The 21,438-nt window shown below is 36.1% G+C and overlaps 2 protein-coding genes across 2 annotated transcripts in view; one reads left to right on the top strand and one right to left on the bottom strand.

Annotated features, from left to right (window-relative positions):
- The window catches only part of ppfia2 (PTPRF interacting protein alpha 2), a 128,927-nt gene extending 114,603 nt beyond the window's left edge, over positions 1-14,324 (top strand). Inside the window, exons 24-31 of the mRNA XM_007903784.2 lie at positions 5,262-5,288; positions 6,211-6,386; positions 6,499-6,596; positions 7,196-7,371; positions 8,054-8,122; positions 8,578-8,728; positions 9,645-9,736; positions 12,339-14,324. Coding sequence (XP_007901975.2) covers positions 5,262-5,288; positions 6,211-6,386; positions 6,499-6,596; positions 7,196-7,371; positions 8,054-8,122; positions 8,578-8,728; positions 9,645-9,703 — 756 coding nt within the window. The 3' untranslated portion in view covers positions 9,704-9,736; positions 12,339-14,324. The remainder of the gene's footprint in view (positions 1-5,261; positions 5,289-6,210; positions 6,387-6,498; positions 6,597-7,195; positions 7,372-8,053; positions 8,123-8,577; positions 8,729-9,644; positions 9,737-12,338) is intronic.
- A 1,268-nt stretch (positions 14,325-15,592) lies between these two features.
- Positions 15,593-21,438, bottom strand: part of acss3 (acyl-CoA synthetase short chain family member 3) — a 36,250-nt gene continuing 30,404 nt past the window's right edge. The window contains exons 13-16 of the mRNA XM_007903782.2: positions 18,906-19,028; positions 17,794-17,893; positions 17,516-17,691; positions 15,593-16,654 (exon numbers count right to left, since the gene is read on the bottom strand). Coding sequence (XP_007901973.2) covers positions 16,577-16,654; positions 17,516-17,691; positions 17,794-17,893; positions 18,906-19,028 — 477 coding nt within the window. The 3' untranslated portion in view covers positions 15,593-16,576. The remainder of the gene's footprint in view (positions 16,655-17,515; positions 17,692-17,793; positions 17,894-18,905; positions 19,029-21,438) is intronic.

The raw sequence follows: 21,438 nt of genomic DNA on the forward strand, positions 1-21,438 counted from the left end.
TTGTCAAAATTAATTGCTTGTCTGCTTTAAGTCTTTACTCGTACAGGGATTTTGTTTGTTAAATCTGTTCAATCCATATTTTATAAATGGAAATGTATTAACCAAGTACACCACTCTATTGATAAGAATGCAAATCTAAAAAGAAATCCAGAAAAGTAAAAGCAATCTCCTCTTAGCTGATATAATCTTACCTTTTTGTCCAAATTTCACTTGCGCAAGGAAGGATTAGAAAAACAAGGTTGAGTTCAAATCAAAGTAAAGTATTGCTGGAAATTATATTATTTTCTGATTAAATCATTCTGAAACTGTCTTTGTGGGATACAAATTAAAGCCACATTTCCCTGATTTTTTTAATGAAAGCAATAATTTGTAGGATATTCACTGAACAGTTTGCAGGCATTTAAAATGATTAGGGTCAGTATTAAGTTTCATGTTCCTTTTATATTTGCATTGAACTACTGAAACTACTGTCTTTTTGGTCATTGTGACGTATATAACCAACACTTTAATTTGCTAGTTGCTTGTAAGGGTGACAGATCATTAATGGAATTAATGATGAAAATATGTGTTTTTAATATTATGCTACATATAACTTGTTTTTGTACAGCACCATTCATGGAGCATGAGCACCGAGTAAAAATGGTAGAAAGTTAGAGGCAGCTAAATACTTAGTCAACGAGATTTAAAAGCAGGGAAGAGGGATTGCGCAGCTAAATTGTACACAAAAAGGAAAGAGGTATTAGAAGAGAGTTCCAGGACAAACAGATGTGCTGACAGAAGACTTGGCTTCCAGGAAGGGGTTGAACAATAAACAGACAAAATATCATAGATGTGAACTGGGACACTGAAGAGGATTGCACAGATAATGGAGTAGGACTGGAGGGGAATTTTAAAACAAGGATACATTTCTGTTCACTGAAAGAGAGGGAACTACTTAACTTTCATGTGGAGGGGTGTTATTGGTATAGGAACTGGTACAGGAAAAAACTTGTGCTACAGAGTTGTGAATGCATTCAAATTTTGCCCTTGTGAAGGATGTGGGATGTGACATTTAGCTTTGTGTCCAAACTGAAAACTTTGAATGATTATCTCTGGACTCATCCTGAGCAAGCAACAATGTAGGATAAAAGTATAGAAGACAGAAGCTTATAGGTGCTGGAGAAAAACAAACAAGATGATTTCAGCCTGAGAGAAAGTTACAAATAATTCACGACTCTTGTAATAGAATTCATGACTTTTGTAATAATCTATTAAAATATGTAATAACTTAATTTGCTCGCACTTCTTTCCCCACAATGGAATGTTCTTCTAATTTCCATCCCGATACTCATTGATCAGTAGGTCCAGCTGCCCTGTATACTTCAGCAGGCTTCTCTATTGCTGATTTTATTTTGCAAGTTATTATTTGTTTAAATCCAACATGCAGAAACTACAGATGGTAGATAGTGTAGGCCAGATGCATCCCCTAAAGCAGGCAGATTGAGCAGATTGGATTGTTCCAATGGGGTGGATTAGGCCTGGAATCTGACACCATCTTAGAACAGCATATATCCAAATTAATGTGTTGGGAGTTTTGTTTATGATAGCCTTTATTTGGAATGCATATTTGTACCTTAATAAACGACATATCGGAGGTCAGTTTTATTCCGTTTTAAATCTTCTAAAATCAAGTATAACCGTGGTAAGATGTTGCAATTCAATACAAATTTACATTTATATTGTGCCTTTCATGTCAGGATGATGTCCCAAGACACTGGACAGTCCAGGGTATGCTCCCAAGCTGGTAATGGGGGATTAAGGTGGGGAAAGATGGCCGAAAGTACGGTCAATGAGGAAGGTCTTCAGGGCCTTGAAGGAGGTGAGGGAAGCGGTGAGTCGAAGGAATTATGGGATAGCATTTAAAAAAGGGGGCTGAAACTTAACCACCGATGGGTGGAGCAAGTAGGGCAGGAATAGTGAAGCAGGTTGATGCCTGATGAGAGGACATGGCTTGGTTGATAGGGTTTGAGGAGGTCACTGAAGTAGGGTGGGGGAAGACCATGGAACCATTTAAAGGTTAGGATGACAATCTTGAACTCGATCCGCTAGGGGATGTGGAACCAGGTGAAGATAGGCTGGCAGAGCCTAGTATAGGAAAGGACATGAGCTGCAAAGTTCTGGATATCCTTCAGCTTGTGAAGGTAAGAGGCGGGTAGAAGAGAGTTGGGACAATCTAACCTGGACGTGATGAATGTGTGGATTACGGTCTCAGCGACCAGAGGGTAGAGGTAGTTTTTTTGGTAGGGAAGGTGTTTAATTGCATTTAGCATGATACGTCAGTATTATACATGGGGTTTATAAAAGTAAACTTTTCCATGGATTTGTTTACCATCTAGCTGTTGGAATCTTTGCCCTTAGCAATATCAGAGCACATTAATATTTTGGTATGCTCTGTTGCTGGAGATGGGTGATAGGTGCTGGAGGGAATCCTATCCTACCTTTAATTTTCAGGACTAAAGGCTCAAGGATCTTATAGAGATATGCACGATTTTAAATGGTATTGAGAAAATAAACCCAGAGCAATACTTTCAATACACCAAGACAGAACAACAAGAGGATGCCACTTTAAGATTGCAAAGGACAACTTCAGGACAGATACGAGGAAGTATATTTTTTACCCAGAGGGTAATTAATGAGTGGAAGTTTGCCAGGAAGGATGGTTGAGGCAAGGATACTGGACTCATTTTTTTTAAAAAAAACAGCTTGATGGTATAATAGAAGTACAGTAGGGGGGTATTCTGGAACGATGAGATCAAGAATCTCCATTGTGATAAGCTGCAGATCCTCAGCCTTGAAGAAGGCACATTTCACAGGGGACTTTCTGGATGCATATTTATGACGTGCAGAATTAGATTGGGAATCTAATAGTGTTTTTGAATCTGAATTTGAGAAGGCTGCATATTGTGAAGCTCAGTGTAAACATAAAGTTGTGATTAAAGAATTTGGAAGTAATCTGTCGAGTTTCTCTTTGGGACTTAATGTAGTATTTCTCTGAATGTGCACTACTGGGATGTTAATCATTATACATTAAGAATGTGAAGATGCTTGTTACCTTGCCCTGAAGGACCATTGCATTTGTGAAATTATGTTAATAAACCTGCCAAAACATATTTGGTGCTTTCTATCAAATCTATTAAGTGCTTCATAATGTTCATTCTACATAAAAGGTGCTGTACAAGTGCATGTTATTGAAATTAACGCTACTGATGCAATGAATTGTTAATGCAAAGGCACTCATTTGCTGAATGGCTATTTACATTTTCTGAGACTGCTACAAAAATGGCACAATAATGTATGCAGCCTTTCTTTATATCATTTCTCCCCATCATTCCAAGGTAGAACAAATCAGAAAAACAAAATATTTCTATTTTAAATGAAGTCCATTTGAAAGACATTTTAGTAGGTCACAGAATGTAAATAAATAACCTCGCACTGACAGGTATTAAAATGCAATAATTCAAAGCTTCTAACCAATAATGATCACAGCTTGATCTTCAGAAAGCTGCAAATCTGTTTCAGACACCAGCGGGAAGATGCGAGTTCAACTTTTGCTGTCGCTGCATACAAATTATTGTCAAGCATAGTGGAACACACCAGGCAAATCAAACCCATAAATAGATGTAGAGATCTGTTAAAAAGCAATGGAGTTTGTTATATATTTGTTGATCAAAGTAGGAATCAGTTTCTTGTATTTTTACAGTAGGATTTCCATTATTCCTTTTCCACCATAAATCAGACCCTATAGCATACAACAATCTTAATTTAAACACACGTATTACCTGGTAAGACGCTCAAATATTTAGCTTATTATTATGAATGCTCAATTTAAATATGAATACATTTATAGATGAGGTCTAATTTTCTTCCTGATATTTTATGTAGAATATATTTCATGTATTAAAACGCAAGATTAAAAGGAGGATGTTTCATTGTATTGTTGATGTACATAAGTGCAAGTAACTGTCAGCTATGAAAGTATGTCTGAAACTTACCAGCTCAAAATAGATCTTCAGTATTCAATGAAAGAGAGTGATCACTGGAATCTTGAATTTTAAAAATGATTTTATGCTAAATATTTGATTTTAGACAATACTGTAATTGTAAAATATTGTGACGTAAAATGCATTATTTGTGTAATAGAGAAATAGTAGTTGATCTGAGTTAAAATTTATAACAGGTAAAAGAATTATAATGGTAACTTTTTGTAAACCTGTTAATTCATTTGTAACCATAATTAAAAACTTTTTATGTTCTATTGTAAGACAAATTATAGAAATGGTAGCTCATAATATTTTTGCAGGATTTATGTAATCTAATTACCCCTCCCCCAAGGCAATTTGAAAGCCAAGTGCGATAACTATGACCAGAAATGATTTCTAGAAAAGTGACTAGGGCAATTTTAAATAAATTCAAGACTGCTATGCCAGCTGTCAGGTGTTAATTCATACCTGCCTTGTTATTTTATTTTCTACCGGTGTGAATTGTAGCTCCATAGGTAGTAAAATTGTTTACTCCCCTGGAAAAATAATAATAATCGTTGCATTTGATATAGCGCTTTTAGCAAGTCCGTATACGTAGAATATCGAATGAACATCATAAATAATAATAATAATAATAATAATAATCCTTGCATTTGATATAGCGCTTTTCACGTCGGGAGGACGTCCCAAAGCGCTTCACAGAACACACTGTAAAGTGAATTGACTGTATATTTGTGGGCGAACGCGGCAGCCAATTGCGCACAGCAATGTCCCACAAACAGTCGTAGATTGAAAATGACCAATTTAATTATTGTTTTTAGTTTTGGAGGGATTATTATTGGGCGTGTGGAGTAAGGAAACTTGCCCAAGGTTTCGCCCTGCCTGGAATTGAACTCAGGTCTCTCACTTGCAAAGCGAGTGCTCTAACCACTGAGCTACAGGACTCCACATTACTTAAATATTACTTACATGGCTGTCAATCCAGGGATCTGTAAATTATAACATAGAAACTTAAAGGTACTTCTACAAGTCGTAATACTGTACTAGTTTTACAAATGGTAGTAAAATAATGCATGTGATTTTTTAAACTCTTTAAAATTACTGAAGAATCTTGTTCACAGCTTAGATTTTTGTGCATTCTTGTATGGTTTCTCCTTTCCATAAGTTGTGATAGCATGCGCCTATTCACTGTTTTATTTATTGCTTGGTTTTATTAACTGTTATTTTCTGGAAATCCCTAAGGAGTCTGAGGAAGGCAGTTGGGCTCAGGTATGAATTTTTAAATACATAATTCAATATTTTAAAATTAAAGTGGTTACCTGTGCTTATCTGTATTGCATAATTGCATTTTGTAAAGTTAAATGAGAAAATGAAATAAAGAGCTTTGTATTACTCACATATAGGTTATAGATGTACTACAATGCACACATATACATATGGATCCTGAGTTGTCTGTAGGCGAAATGGTGGCTCAATGAAAGAAAAAAATTACATTTATATAGGCCCTTTCACGTTGGGAGCATGCCCCAAGGCACTGGGCGGTCAGGGATTTGGACCTGAGCTGGGATTGGGATCAGGAGGGTAGGTAGGGGTTTGAGGGTGGCCAAAGGCGTGGTCGGTGAGGAGGATCTGGAGACATGCCTTGAAGGAAACAAGGGAGGGAGCAAGGTGAAGGGACCTTGAGGTGGAGTTTCAATGGTTGGGGGCAGAGAGGCTGAAGGCCCGACTGCTGATGGTGGGGTGGGACAGGTGGGGGGTGTGGAGCAGGCCAGAGCCTGCTGAGCAAAGGGAGCTGGCAGGTTGATATGGGGAGCCAGGCAATGATGCAAAGATGGGGGAAGACAGAGTGGGTCATAGCACAGGTATGGGTTAGAAAGGACAATTGAGGGTCAAACAAGATGCCAAGAGTCAAAAATAGTGAATATAAGGAGATTTAAAGCGTATGTGAATGCAAACGTAAGAGTTGTTTTCAAAACTACTGAAATTAAATACTGATTTTACCATATCATTTCGAAGGCCACCTTCATCATACATTTAGTTTACATTTCCTGATTAAATAATTAGTCCATAATCTTAACAGAGTAACTAAATTTCGGTCTGTATTGATTTTATTGTGGAATTTATAACCATTTGTAATGAAATAACTGATCAAAACTATGTTGAATTAATTTACCTTTGCATTTTTGCTCAGACCTTGGCTTACGGAGATATGAATCATGAATGGATTGGCAATGAGTGGCTTCCCAGTTTGGGATTACCTCAGTACCGCAGCTACTTCATGGAGTGCCTAGTAGATGCCAGAATGTTGGATCATCTGACAAAGAAGGATCTTCGTATTCCTTTAAAAATGGTGGATAGTTTTCATCGGTATGATTGTCTTCTGAAGCACTACTAATTTGTTTAAAGTAAGATGAAATTATTTAGCTTTCAAAATGCCTTTCAAATATTTACACAAAATATTTGCATTATTCTTGTTCAGAACAAGTTTGCAATATGGTATTATGTGCTTGAAGCGTTTGAACTATGATAGAAAGGAACTGGAAAAACGAAGAGAAATAAGCCTGCATGAAATTAAAGGTGAGATGTATTACTGTGGCATGAAAATTAATAGCTTGCACAGAACACCTAATAATTTATTATTTATAACAGTATATTACTATTATGGGTAATCCAAGTGATTGTGTATAACCACAAATCTCTGCAGTGTTCTGTATCTTATGCCAGTGTACCATGCAAGAATCCATTTAGTTCTGTTAATCATTTTCCACAGACGCTTCATTCCTTCTCTGTCGTTTACAACATTCTAGTTAGTACAACATAATTGAGAGTGACCTATGCTTTGTAACATTGTAAGGTCCAGTAATAACTCGATACTATATATTAACATTATCCAGCACTGACATTTCTAACTTTGATCACCTAGATTTATCAAAAATAAACTAAGCTAAATCCAAAATTAGTCTTTTTTTATTTTAATCATACTCATTTTACTACTATAAAATTGCATGCATTTGGGTGTGAGGCACCATATATCTGTTTTAATGTTGTACAATCTCTGTAACTCTCTCTCTATATATATATATATAGAAGGTTACTACATTAAGAATCATTAAATATTAAGCCTAATTAAATAGTTAGAAATAAAAGGTGCTTATATTGCTGTTTAATATTTCTAGATGCTATAGTATGGAGTAATGACCGTGTTATTAGGTGGATCCAGTCCATCGGTCTTCGAGAATATGCAAACAACCTGATGGAAAGTGGTGTCCATGGGGCACTCCTAGCCTTGGATGAAAACTTTGATTATACTAGTTTGGCATTAATACTTCAAATCCCCACACAAAACACCCAGGTAACCCTAGCTCAATTCAAGCTGTAAAGTACAGCTAGTTTTTTAAAATGTAAAGTAATGATTTTGAAGTAGCAAACAACTGAATACAAAGAGATATTATATCTGTATGGAGACTGGATGGTTTAGAGGATTTATATACTGACTGCCCTTTCATCTGAGACCTGGGTTTGAATCAAACCTACAATCATGTGATGGAAGTATCCTCTGCCATCTTTTAAATTAAATGAAACGGTTCCTAGTGGGTGTGATCCTTTGTAACAAAGCTACCTATAATTGAGCACAAATTGATCAACACCCAAAAATATTTAGAATATTCAAAATTCAGTTGTTTGCAGCTGTATCAAAACACATCAAATGATGCTTCAATTTTTGTTTGAGCAACAGTGGCCCCCAAAGATCAGCTTTAGACGAAAATAATTCCTATCAGAATTGTGGAGTTTGGTACTGAATGGAGGTTCACAAAGTAGATTACACTGTTACTGAAAATGACAAGATTGTTAAAACAGAAACATTCAAAAAAAATGTGAACGTATAAGTGTTTTTTTTGTTGCAGATGTTGTTGATAGAGTAAATGATGGATAAAGGTTGTTATTGACCATTTTGGTAAAAAAAAAGTATACAACAGCCTGAGTAAAAGCATCTTGCATTATTTGAAGTGTTTTATGTTCAATATTTTCATCAGGCAAGACAGGTTCTTGAAAGAGAATATAACAACCTTCTTGCACTTGGAACAGAGAGGACCCTTGATGATGTAAGTAAAATGTGTAAAACTTTGAAAACTATTTGATTTTATAAAGTAAATACTTTAAATACTTTAAATTTTCCTTCACTATTTTTTCTACAAAAATCATTCCTGAAAAATATAGTTTAATGCTAATTTGTACATCTTATTTTTAAAGCATTTTTATTTAAGAGATGCACCAAATTAAATTCACTTTACATTTACTTCTGTGAAGCGCTTGGAGATATGTCAAGGACGTGAAAAGGCACTATATCAAGTGCAAGGATTATACTTACTATTATTAGGATAAATTAGATAAGCCATGGAGAAACACTGGAAGAAAAATTCCCCACTTTTTGAAATAGCTGTCGGGGTCCTTTAAAGTCCACGAAAGAAAGGCAGACAGAATTGCAGTTTAATTAATCAAAGGAAAATCTGGACACTGAATGAATAATATTTGCATATTTGTTTAATATTCTCCAAAGGATGATGAGAAAAATTTCCGCCGAGGCCCTTCCTGGAGAAAACAATTTCCTCCCCGTGAAGTGCATGGAATCAGCATGATGCCAGGATCTTCTGAAACCCTTCCTGCAGGTTTCAGATTAACAACAACATCCACAAAAAGATCTTCTGATGGTAAGTGTCATTATTATACCTTATGTACTGGATATAATAATAATAATCCTTGCATTTGATATAGCGCCTTATCACATCGTCGAGACACCTCAAAGCTGTTATTTTATTCCAGTCAACACAATAATAACAGTATAATCATTGATCTTAGTATTCCCTGGTTTGGGATGGATGGGATTCTTAAATTAGCCATGATTCCTGCTTTCTAATTGTTGCTAAAATGTGTGTGTATGAGTCAGTTGGAAACAGGATCAGGTTTTGCTCTGGTTCTTCCATACAATCAAAGCCTACCAGCACTCTCTGTCGAGACTCAAACATCTTGATAAGATATATATATATATATATATATATATATGAGATATCTATAACAACTGAACCACACCTTCAGGTAAGGAGGGGCAAAACCAGAGAAAAATTGAAAACAGATTTTTTTTTCCCCCATTGGTGTAACTCATTTATGGACACTTTTATTTTTGGTATCATGGGAAGACTTACAGCGGAAGCTAGATGTACCCATAGAAAAGAATAATGATATCTCTGGCTGTGCACTCATACCCAGTTTAGAGCAATATCAGCCTGGAAATAGTTTGTCCACTGACCCGCCCACTCATATGGGGTGGCATTGGAATGGAGCAGATTTTCTGTTCATCTTTCCTGCTGGTTGATGATTGGGTGTGATTGGTGGAGCTCTGGGAGAGTTACCTTGGCCAGTTATATCAATTAGAACATTTTTGACATTAAGAACAAAGTAAAGAAGACTTGTATCATTTAAGCAAATGCAAATTCAGTGATTGTGGTTTGCCGGAGTCCTGTACTGTTTACTATTTCTGCATGTTTGATGTTAAAATTGTGATATTAATTCAGAAGTACAGTTACAAAGTCACTTGCATATTAATTCATGCCTGTGGTGGGATTTCAGTTGGCACACCAGGAATGCAAAGGATAGACAGCTCCACCATTCGGACATACTCTTGCTGACATCTACAGAAACTTCAACAGCCATGCCACGTGGTAAATATAACTGTCATTGCGCTTTATACTTATTTTGTTAGCAAGATCAAGAGTATAGTAATGTGTAACGTTACTGGAAAGCTAAAAGTATTTGTATAAGTGGTGCTTTGGGCCAGCTACTCTCTGGCTGCTCTAGTGCTAAAGTGAGCTGGTATAAATTATGCATTTGATGCATTCTCAACAAGCTAGTTATAGCTGTCTAACTGAATAACACATGTGTCTCAGATCTAATGTGGTTATTGTCAGATATATGCGAAGCACACCAAACTTAAAAGCTATTTTCATGGTACCATGGGGTGAGAACCTGGCTGCTTATTGGCCAAATTGTAGGAAATGATCCCTGTCTGTTCCAATTGGTTTAGCAATTCTGTGATTTGTGAAGATACAGACAATCCATTGCAATCTGAATAGAAACTGGCTGAAATAATGAAGTGGTCTTACAACCTTACTGTAGGGGGAGCACTTTCCTTACGAGTCTTCACAAAAAATTGTGGTACAAACAAGTCCAACTCATTCGTGATATGCTATATATAACATAGAGTTATTCTAAATTTAAAATAGTTTAACATTTACAAAATTAGCATGCATTATAATGTTATAATAACCTCAAACGTGTCAAGAGTCTTCTGTTTAAATATTAATTTTCTTTTAAAGGAAGATGCCACAAATTAATCACTATTGTTTGATAATCAAGCCCTTCATAACTTGAGGCACTGTAGTCTCATGAAAACTGTTCAATAAGATGTGAACCTTACGTTGCAAATTAAAGGCAAATTTACCTCCAACCTGCCCAGTCCAACAACTTGGGTGTGTTTTTTTTGTTTTGAAAACATATTTACAACTCCCTTCTATAAATCTTACTGGTTGTCCAACATCCTTACTATGGAAATGGAAACCCTTGACTTTCATACCTCTACTGCCCTTCAGTTTGCTCCTCAAGTCTAGGATACTTTAACCTGTACTTGAACTGAATAAACACCTTCAACGAGTGCTAATGCTTCATGACTGCTTTTCATCCTTATGATACAGGCAAATATCAGTGTCTTTAAATCAACTAGTTAAATCAGTCGCATTTTTTAATTCTTACTGCAGACAACACTTTCCTATCAGTTGATGTAGGAGAGAGAACCATTCACCAGAAAGGTTGAGATAATCCCAGATTCTTTATGCCAAACAACAGTGCACTTTGAACTCTTATGGCCAATTACCTGCAAGCCTGTTGGTCGTAGGCTTGCTTTAATCTTTTTTTTATACACCATTAAACTATTTCTTGCTTTCCTGCCATATTCTTGATCACGTTAAAGCTATTTTCCTGGGCTAAGTTATGTGCCTGATTTGAATATTCTTCCCATTTTGACCAATGTCACTTTTTTAACTGTGGACACTTTAGTTACATTACAGTCTATTTTCAACGGTCTCTTGAGATGCAGTTTTTAAGTTTGCAATCAAGAAAACTAGATTGGTGAGCAATTTTGTTTCCTTTAAGAGTCAAGATCCTAATTTCACATTGTTAAAGTGTTACTTCTATGACAATTACAACCCTAATATAATTGGTTTATTAATGATTAGTGAGTATTGCAGATCCACTTAAAAGCACCTGTAATATTCTTATGCATATTTTCTTGCACAAATTCTGTAATTCCTCTTTGATTGCTGATACAGTACAAAGAAATTTGACCCTTTACATTCAGCAACTGTTGTCTAATATGTTGAGTTAAAAGAGGGCTGATTATGCTCATGCAAATGATGCTCTGCCAAGAAGGCATTTTGCCTCATTTTCAATGCCACCATCTGTTTTCACATTGATGATGGATGAACTGTGGTATCAGTCAGTCACCAATATCTAAAACGATTTCTGAAATCACCACTGTTTTTCTCAAGAACCTACCCAACTATGTCACTTTACTAATGATCTGGCGTAAGAATTGGAGACCCATCTCAATTCCAGTTGGTTCAATTCTGAGCCTTGGCAGGATCTCTCAGCCCCATTCAGCACTGCTTTGCTCTATTTCTTTCCTCCCTCAAAGTATTCCCATTTGACAATGTTATTTTTAGCCACTGCTGATTCGGTTTGTAAATGAAATGTTGTCATACAGCTTTATGCTGCTTTCGTCCATCATTTACTGTTCCAATTCCATTTAATTCTAACCTTTCCATGCTAAATTTAGAGGTAGTGTATGCTTTGATAACAAGAATTAAACTTGGTTTTATTAAATTAGGAAGTTAATTTTAAACCTCAGTTAATTAACACTTGTTATTTTAAAATCTAATTTGCAGTCTCTAGAATTTATTTTAAAAACTTACATAGCAATTAAATGATGAGAGGTAAACAATTTCAAGTGTGAATTAAAGCTGCACTCTGTTTCAAAACATTGTGCCTTTCTTTCACCTTGTTTATGTGTCATATTCCAGAATTTTTCCTTTCTCTAGTTGAAGTGGATTGATTCGAGCTAAGAAATCTGCCCTGCACTATTGTATAATCTCAAGCAAATTGCAGGCTATAAATTTGCTACAGATTTTATTTGCCCCCTCCCCCCCCATTGTTATTACTGACCATTTATTGCTGGCATGTTCACACCTTGCTGTGCTTTTACATCCCTAGCAAAATGGATAATAAGACATTCCTTGAGACAATGGGTGGCTTCAGGACAAATACCAAATAGAACACCAAAAATGCATCATGCAGCATAATTATTATGTTTCACGCATACTTTGAAGTTACAGAGCTTTGCACTGTTGCTGCCAATAATTGCTAATGTTAGTGTGTTTTAATATATTATTTAGAAGTTGTATTTATTCAATTATCACTGCATTTTTAAAAAAAAACGTTTTTATACGGAAATCTTAAATATGCCAATCAGAGGGAACAGAATTTGAATCCTGAAATGGGATTTAAACCTCCTAGGAAAAGACTTGCAGTGTTGGCCATGGTAGTTGGAGCCAAACTGAGCACTGATCTGACAGTTCTGGACCATCAGGGAGATTCACTGACCAGCTCTTCTGTTCTCAGGACTGTGAATCTTCCAGTAATTGCAGCAGAGCTGTAATATGTGTGTGTTTACCTAATATAATTGGCAGTCAGGAGTATAGGTTAGAAAAACAATCAGGATATCTCAATCTGCAGAAGCACACAACTATCTGCATTGTGCAGGGACACTGATCTAATGGTGTCTACAGGGCAACCAAATCCATAGTCTTCTCTGAAAGAGTTTGAAAGGTGGTGATGAAGAAACCTAAAAGGCTTAAATATAACAATCAATTTTCTGTTCTTCAGCATAGTTGTGATGCCTGTATGAAAACGTTCATTGCCTTTGAAGACTGACACAAGCAGACATTTGCCTGCTCAATAAATTGGATAAGTTTGCCGAGACCAGTCTCAAGGTGTAGAAAGTTTTCTTGTGAAAATTTTAGCATTCAAGAGTTTTGATTTATAAATGTCCTTTTAATATATTTGACTAGAAACTGAAATAATTGTTCAGTAAATATCACAGAAACGTACTGCACGTGCCCTTTTCAGACATTGGAATAGTGGCAGAGGTGTTTTAGCACCTATTGCATCAAGTAATTTGTTCCTGATTGACAGTTTCTAAAACTTTCTTGTATAATACTTGCTGAACGTATGTACTGTGTATGTACTTCTTTGTATCTATGTATGTTGTATGTAAATGAATATAAATATTTTATTAAAAAACTCACAGAATTTCATGTCAGTTTAATCAGAACAGACTTCACTGTCAAATATTGCTGCTGTTTTTATCTCATCATCTGCCATAGAAATTGCCATAATTAAATTTATTATACTAAAACAGTCAGTTTTACAAAACTTTAGTAGACAGATGCAGTTTTAGTTTATCTTCGTAACTTTCTATCAACACACAGTTCTTTGAAGCTGGAAACCTGCCACGCCTCAGATGTAAACGTCTGAAAACCTTATATTGCAGAATAAATTATCCTGCACCTAACTTTATTCTGGGCCTTCCTACAGTGACTGAAATGTACATAGATTTACAGAAAAGCACTGTGATGGTTCTTTAAGCTGCTGTTTACAAGATATGATGAACTTTGTTGCTGGTCCACTGTTCTGAAGGCCATTACTGTTTTAACTTGTGGACCAAGTTACACACTTCAGCTTTCAACAGAATCATGTGATAGGGATTCTCAAGATGTGAGCCAAAATTTTGCAATCTGGTATGTTTGGTGTTGCCATTTGTTTTTGACAAAACTTTAGCCTTTATAACTTGGCATTTGTTGAATTCTATTAGCTTGTCTGCAAACTTTTGCCAAGTTTGCCTTGTAAAACATTACTGTTAAGTCACTTTAATGGAGGAAATAACTGAAAGACAGAATATTACATGAAATAAAGTGTATAAAACATTAGTTGTTCAATAAGATTTATTGCTTGCTGTGGTATTATTTGTTGTTGCTATATTGCTACTCTTTAACTGTGGAAATTTCTTGCAAAATATGTAATAGCTTCAATATTATAGTTGCGAGCTACAGCTACTTTGACCTAAACCTATGAATTGTCTTTTAGTTATTTCTCTAGTGATTATTTTGCTACATTTTGTATGGTCAAACACAATGTTCTGCCCAAGATTTATTTACTGCCTGATTTCAGTCAAAGCTAATGGTGATCCAGTTATTTTGCACTGTCAATAAAAAGTATTACTGTCAAAATATCATTATATCAATGAACTTTTGTAAAATTTATGTTTTCTGCTGTCCTACCTTTATCATTCATGTATACTCCCACATTGTATTTGTTATGACTTAACTTAAGGCATTTTCATTTCCTACAGAAAGTATTACAAGAGAGGTTTGAATGAGAAAACCCTTCAGCCTATTTGATCTCAACTTTCCAGAATACCCACCCTATTGTCATGTCATTATAACAACAAGCCGTTTTTCAAACGAGTCGAGCATTCTAACCTCACCCTTCTGGATAACCACTGCAATTGTTAATTACCTGCTGGGTAAATACATACTTCCGGGTGTCTGTCCTGAAATTGCACTTTGCAATCTTAAACCTCTTGTTCTGCTGCCTTGGTGCACCCAAGAGTATTGTTCTGGGTTACTTTCTCAATCCTTTGAGAAAGTAACCGAGACGTCTAGAAGACATGTGGGTTAGCTTTGAGACGTCTAGAAGATGTAAAAAGCGCTATATCAAATGCAAGTATTATTATTATAATCCCATTTTAAAACGTTATATATCTCTATAAGGTTCCATCTATGATGTCTATTTTCAAAACTGAAGAGGCCTAGCTTATTTAAGCTCATAGCTCATTCCCTTCCTTTAATCATCATTAAGAGAAGTCTTCAACTTTTCAAATGTGCTGGATGTGAAGTCAGGTTTGTATTCAAAATCAAGGGTCCAGACAGAGTTATTATTTTGTTCATTTCTCTTGATTTGAAGGTAAGAGGTAGATCTGATGAGTTTTGACTAATATGACAAATAACATTTCCATAATTATGGCATTCTTCTCAATTAGTGTACTGGTTAAGAATAGGGCCAAAGTTGTAGGATCAGTTGTTTGTATTTTTTTTAAAAGAACTAATGTATGCAGTGTATTTGCTTACATTTCACACAGAACAACAACAACAAAAGATTACATTTGTTTTGCGCCTTTCATGTCGGGAGGACATCCCAAGGCACTGAACAGTGTACAGCAATTTCAGACCCTCGGTGGGGAGGGGAGGGGAAGGGGGGGTGACCATGTTTTTAGAGCTTTAATAGGACGAGGAACATAAATGAAAAGTAAATTTAAGTTTGAGAGAAAGCTTTTTTACTGTATAATAATGTTTGAAATCTACCAAGCAAGGTGAAGGAGGCAAATCAGTGATGCTTTCAAAACACAATTTGACTTTGCGATACGAAAATTTTTATTGCACGAGAATAATAATAATCCTTTGCACTTGAGAGGAATAAGTTTTGTGCTAAACAGTCTCTTCCCTTATTTTTATCATTTTACTTTTGTTTAAAGAATTCTGTCAAATAGATGTTTAATATTTTAATGATCGAGAAATCAGTGATACAAAGTTAAAAAGGACCTATACTTGGTTCTAATAACAAGTGAGGAAAACAAATATATTATTGCCCATTTGCATTTCTATAGGAAAGTAAACAGATGTATTGGTAGAGTATTATTTCCTGACATTCCTTAAAAAAATAGAAATCCTCAGCACAGAAGAAGGCCATGTGTCTGTGTCAGCTTCCTCAAAACTAACTCTTTCAGTCCCACTTTGTCCTTTCCCCATACAGTTGAAGATGACTCTGTTAAGGTATCTGTGAAGTTCCTGCTTGAAGGCAATATGGATGTTAAGTAACTGGACTTCTGCAATAGCTTTTATATATTTGGCAATTATTTTAGAACTTTGTGGTTGGGTCTATATGCTCAGACCCATGTGTTAAAATGGATCATAAACAATAGACAAATACCAGGTTCTCAGGTGTCTCCATGTTACTTCCTTTGTGTTGAATAGGTGGTTGCACAATACACAGGAAATTTTATCATTTCCTGCATATGAAATTACATGTGCAGAGTGCAGGAAGTGATAGCAGCTATAACCCAAAAGATGGTCTTTATTTAGCTCAGGAAATCAGAAATGTAACCTTGCTTTTTCATTTTAAACTATAATGCACGTTCGGCTAAAATATATTTCTGTAAACTGTAGTTAACGGTAACTAACTGTAGTTAACACAAATATATTTTAGCCAATAGTTTAAGATGAATGTATGTACTTTTTTTGTTTTTTTTTCAGATTTAGTGGGTGTTGGTATATCCTTGTTGATCACTTGGAAAAAACAAGGTTAGGCTTTCTTTGTTGTAGAGTTGCCAACTATCAAATTATGTTTTTTGTTTCCTTAATAACTTCTTCAATTTCTGAGAAAACAGCAGGATCCTCGATAGTGGCTGTGATCTGTGGAAGAAAATAGGAAAAAGCACCATAGTAACTTATATTAGCTTAAAATCAAATGACCTGCAGTGTTTAAATAATTTATATTGCCTACAAACCCTGCATTGTTAGTAGTAAAGTCCTGTGTTAAAGTGTTAAAATGTTAAAGTGAGCCTATTTTGCCTATTCAGTTAAATGTTTAAAGATCTAAATACACTATTAAAAATGAGAACTTTGCCCCAGTATTCTGCTTGTTCAGATTATTTTTTCATGGATATGTATAAGAACATGCAAATTTTGCTATCCTTTCCCACCAGAAGGATGAGAATCTTTGTTTCGGTTCTCCTAGATGTTATTATTTACCCAATTTAAGGGTGCTGTATTAAGTCAAGTTGTTAACATCAAGTGCAGGCTTGCCAGATAATCTACAAACATTCAGTTAGCACTCACATGAATAATGGTAATTTAGATAAATGTATAGGAGTGTGAGTAAATGAGAAAAATAGGAACTGCCTTCAGGAAAGATATTTGGCAAATGAAAAAGTACATTTGGAACACTGAATGACGTTTGGAGTCAGTGGCAGATTCCAAATGCTTCTGTCCAGAAACCTTTGTAAAATAATCAGTTTGTAGAAATGGAAAGTTTCAATGGGCAGTTTAGTATAATCACAATGTGGCCAGGTCAAACTTTTGACCTGTTCTTTTTGGTTAACAAATAAAGGAGGTATGAAAAAGTTGATAATGTAAATTAGCTGCTTCAAGTAAGCAGATCCAACAAAATAACTATCTTCGTAGCCTAAGGATCTTAAAACAATTCTAGACTCTCACCACGATGCAAATCACTGCTACAAGAAATAAGACAAATGTACAAATGTACAAACGTACCGTGTATGGTTTCCCATTGACAATAGCTGCCAATGCAGACCGAGGTATCTTTCCAGATCGAGTCTTTGGTAATCTGGTCACAAAAAGCGTTTTCTTGAATGCAGCGACTGGGCCAATGGAGTTCCGAACAAGCTGAACAATTTCTTCTCTAATTTGATCTGTTTCCTCAGTGAAAACTGGTCACGAATATTTCATAAAGTAAAGGTTGACGAAACTGTTAATCTGGCTGTTATGGAAAAGCACGTCAAAACTTGAAAGGATTAAATCAAAAAGCTTACCCTCTTTTTTCACACACAAAGCTAGTGGAACGTGTCCCTTTATAGAATCTTCTTGAGCCACTACAGCACAGTCGAACACAGCTGGGTGGCTGAGGATAACCTGAAAAAATTACAAACAAACGTTGCTGGAAATCAGATCAGTGAGATGTTTATCGTGTCTAACATCTTTCTATTGATCCTATATTGTTTTAACAACAACAACCTGCACTTAGATAGCACCCTCCACGAAGGGCTCAGAGCATTTTACAGTGGCGGAGTCTGACTCCAAGCCGGGGTTGCGGGGGAGGGGGGTCGGAGGTGGCCGTAAGCACGGTCGAAGAGTTATGTGTTATGAATGACTGAAAAAACATTGCATAAAATGTTTTCAGCATTGTATACGGTACATATTTTCTGTGAAAGGTGCACTTTTTTTAAAGTAATTTGTACCTTCTGTCAGTTTAATTTTGGAATTAATTCCTGATTGTATTATTCAGGTATAATGGGGTAATAGTTTATTCATACCTGGATGTTTTCTTAAATTTAATAACTTTCTAAATTCCATTTCACACTAAGTTTAGAATCTGAGGCACTGTTCTGTTCTTCAGAAATCTCTGCAATCATGCATTTAAAATAATAAATGCCTTCATGTGTATTGAAATGTTTTATGATTAACTCAAAGCCTGAACATTTTGCACAGTGCATGCATTCAGTTCTAAAGTTGACTAAGTTGAGCAAATTATATAACCTATTGTACTTCGAAATTGGGTTGGAAAGCTTAGTTGAGATGATCAAAATTTACACTAAAAGCTCTTGATAGTCTCACACAAAGCAGTTAGTGTAATTTTTAATTTATTCATTAATTAACTAATAATAAAATACTTCTGCTTCTTCTACATCATTGCTAATTAACTGTTACTAAGATATTGCAAGTATTCCATCCTGCCATTTAGAATAATTGTTAAGCTTCCTTTTTTATTGCAATAACTAATATTTTAGAGTTTTAGCATAGTCTCAAACTAGTTGGACTACAATGGTCCTGACTAAAGATCACCTTTGTATAGGCACCCACCCATTTTGGGGAGGTGAGAAATCCAAATTAGTTGGAGAGGGAGAAACATAAAAAGTAATTTTACCTCCTCAATACCTCCGGTTGAAAGCCTGTGACCTGCAACGTTGATGACATCATCTATCCGTGACATAACATAAACATACCCATCATCATCCATGTAGCCAGCATCCATAGTATCATAGTAACCCTGGAGAATGAGAGAGAGGGAGGCAGGAATTTGTTCCAAATTGACCTAGGTTTTCTTAGAACTGAAATTGCAGAATATTAAAGCCTGCTGAAGTAACTAATTTGTTTATTGTGTTGTAAGCAACAGAACTATCAGTATCATCACCTCTTAAAAGCAAGTGATGTGAATACTTATTCAGTAAGACTATCTTTCAAAAAAATGTAGAGCACAGGTCACAAACATAAATATGACAGTGTAGATTAGCATCACTTTTTTATACTGAACTTTTTTAAACACAATGCAGAATTGATAGCTAAAGTTGGAGCACTACAAAGCCATATGTGTCTACAATCTGCATTCGAAGAATGATAACGACTCCAGCTCCCAACAACAAATTGCATTTATAGAGTGCCCTTCACGTGGGGGAGCGTCTCGGAGTGCTTACTCCAGATAATATACGTAACTGGCTGAGTGAGTCTCTTCTGTTTACACGCAAGGCAGGAAAAAACATGACTCCTCCAAATAATACATTTCACAGCAACTAGGTCAATGTACTCACTAAATGTAAGTATTATTCCAAGTAGCTGCAGACACCATGTAGTAGCAATTAACTGATAATAGGCCCTAGGCTGTAGCTGCAGCTTGAGTACACTGATTCCAGCCTTCTTGTCAGCTCATCAGTAATGTTTTCAGGGGAAGGAAGGGAAGAGGCAATCTGGTCCTATTTGTTGGTTGCTCCAGGATTTTGTTCTTTGAAAAGCAATAGAAATCTTTCCATATCGGGAGGGGGATCTTTCTAAATGTCAGAGCATGGGATGCCATATCCTTAAAGAGATCAAAGTTGATTGCTCAAGTTAACATGCAGTTACCGCATTTTCTGAAGATCACTGGTGTACTGATGGCTGAAAGGAAAAATTACTGCAGAAATTAGAAGAGGAAACCTAATTATGCCAGTGTACCCTTTCAGAGGTTGGGTGTTTAAAAAAAATATTGTTAAGGGAATGCACAAAGAGCTTAACTTTACTTGTGGGAGTGCTGGATCCCAAGAAGGATTTGTAATCAGTGAATCCTGCAGATACTAGGTTATGTCGGAAACAGACCCACTGGAATTTCATTCAATTCTGACTTCCTTGAAGTTGGATTGTGGTCAGAGGAGGCTTTCTATGCCCAGTAGGAGATTCTACGGGGTTGCTCTCCTACACAATATGCAGAATTAATTGGTTACAATTCCTCTGTGATTCAATTTGTGATCACAAATTAGACCCCAGTGTCAAAAGTAGAAAATATTGGAGACTTACAAATTCAACAATAAATGTGCACTTTTATAGAGCTTTCAGTTAGGCTGGACATGTCTAAACACTTTAACTCAAACACTTCCAATAATAATCCTTACCTTTGGTACAGTGCCTTTTTACATCAGGATAACATCTCAAAGTGTTTCATAGGATTCATAGGATGTGCATTTGTAGATGAACATAGCAGCTAATTTATGCACAGCAATGTCCCACAAACAGCCAGGAAGTGAATGAGCAATTTTATTTAGTTGACCAGGACTTCGGGAGAAACTTATGGCATTTTTTTGAATAGTGTCATAAATTCCTTGCCGCATTTGCTCACAAAACACACATTTTACAAAAGATATTCTGTGAAGCATTTGGGACGTTTCCTGTGATGGAAGGCATTATATCAAATGCAAGGCTTATAACAGGATCTTTAACAATAATAATCTTTGCATTTGATATAGCACCTTACTACGTCTTCGAGACATCTCAAAGCGCTTCATAGTGTAAAGTGAATTGACTGTGCTTTGTGGGTGAAACATCTGCTTGAAGAGGTAGGCAGAACCTTAGTTCAACATCTCATCCAAAGGACAATACCTCCAACATTACAGCAACCCCTAGCACCGTACTGGAGTATCAGACTAGACTGTGAGTTCAAGGTCCTGACGTGGGGATTGAACCCACCGTCTGTCTGACTCGGAGGAGAGAACGCTACCAACCGAGCCAGGCTGAAACACAGCACAAACAGTAAAAAATAAAAGTTCACTTTTCTTCTACATTATATTAGATTCAACAAACAGTAAGGTACTTTTGTTTAAACACACTTGTTACAATTTAAATATTTAAGATTGGGAGGGCATCTCAAACCTCTTGACTCTTTTTTTTTGCTGGTCACCTGAGCTGCATGTGGAGCCGAAGGGATGAGGAGAGGAAAGTTTACAATGCGATCAATGAGGTTTTACAAACAAGCCTTGAAGGAGGCAGGGAGAGAGCAACTCAGAGGACTCTGAGAGGATGGAGTCCCAGAGAGGCAGAATGGCTGAAAGCCTGCCTACTGATGGTAGGCCGGCAAACATGAAGCAGGGCAAAGTTCACTAAGTGGGTCAGGTTGGAGGAGTTCTGGATAGTCTGTAACCAGTGTAGGGAAGGGC

Source organism: Callorhinchus milii, unplaced genomic scaffold, assembly GCF_018977255.1.
Source record: "Callorhinchus milii isolate IMCB2004 unplaced genomic scaffold, IMCB_Cmil_1.0 Scaffold5, whole genome shotgun sequence".
NCBI lineage: Eukaryota > Metazoa > Chordata > Chondrichthyes > Chimaeriformes > Callorhinchidae > Callorhinchus > Callorhinchus milii.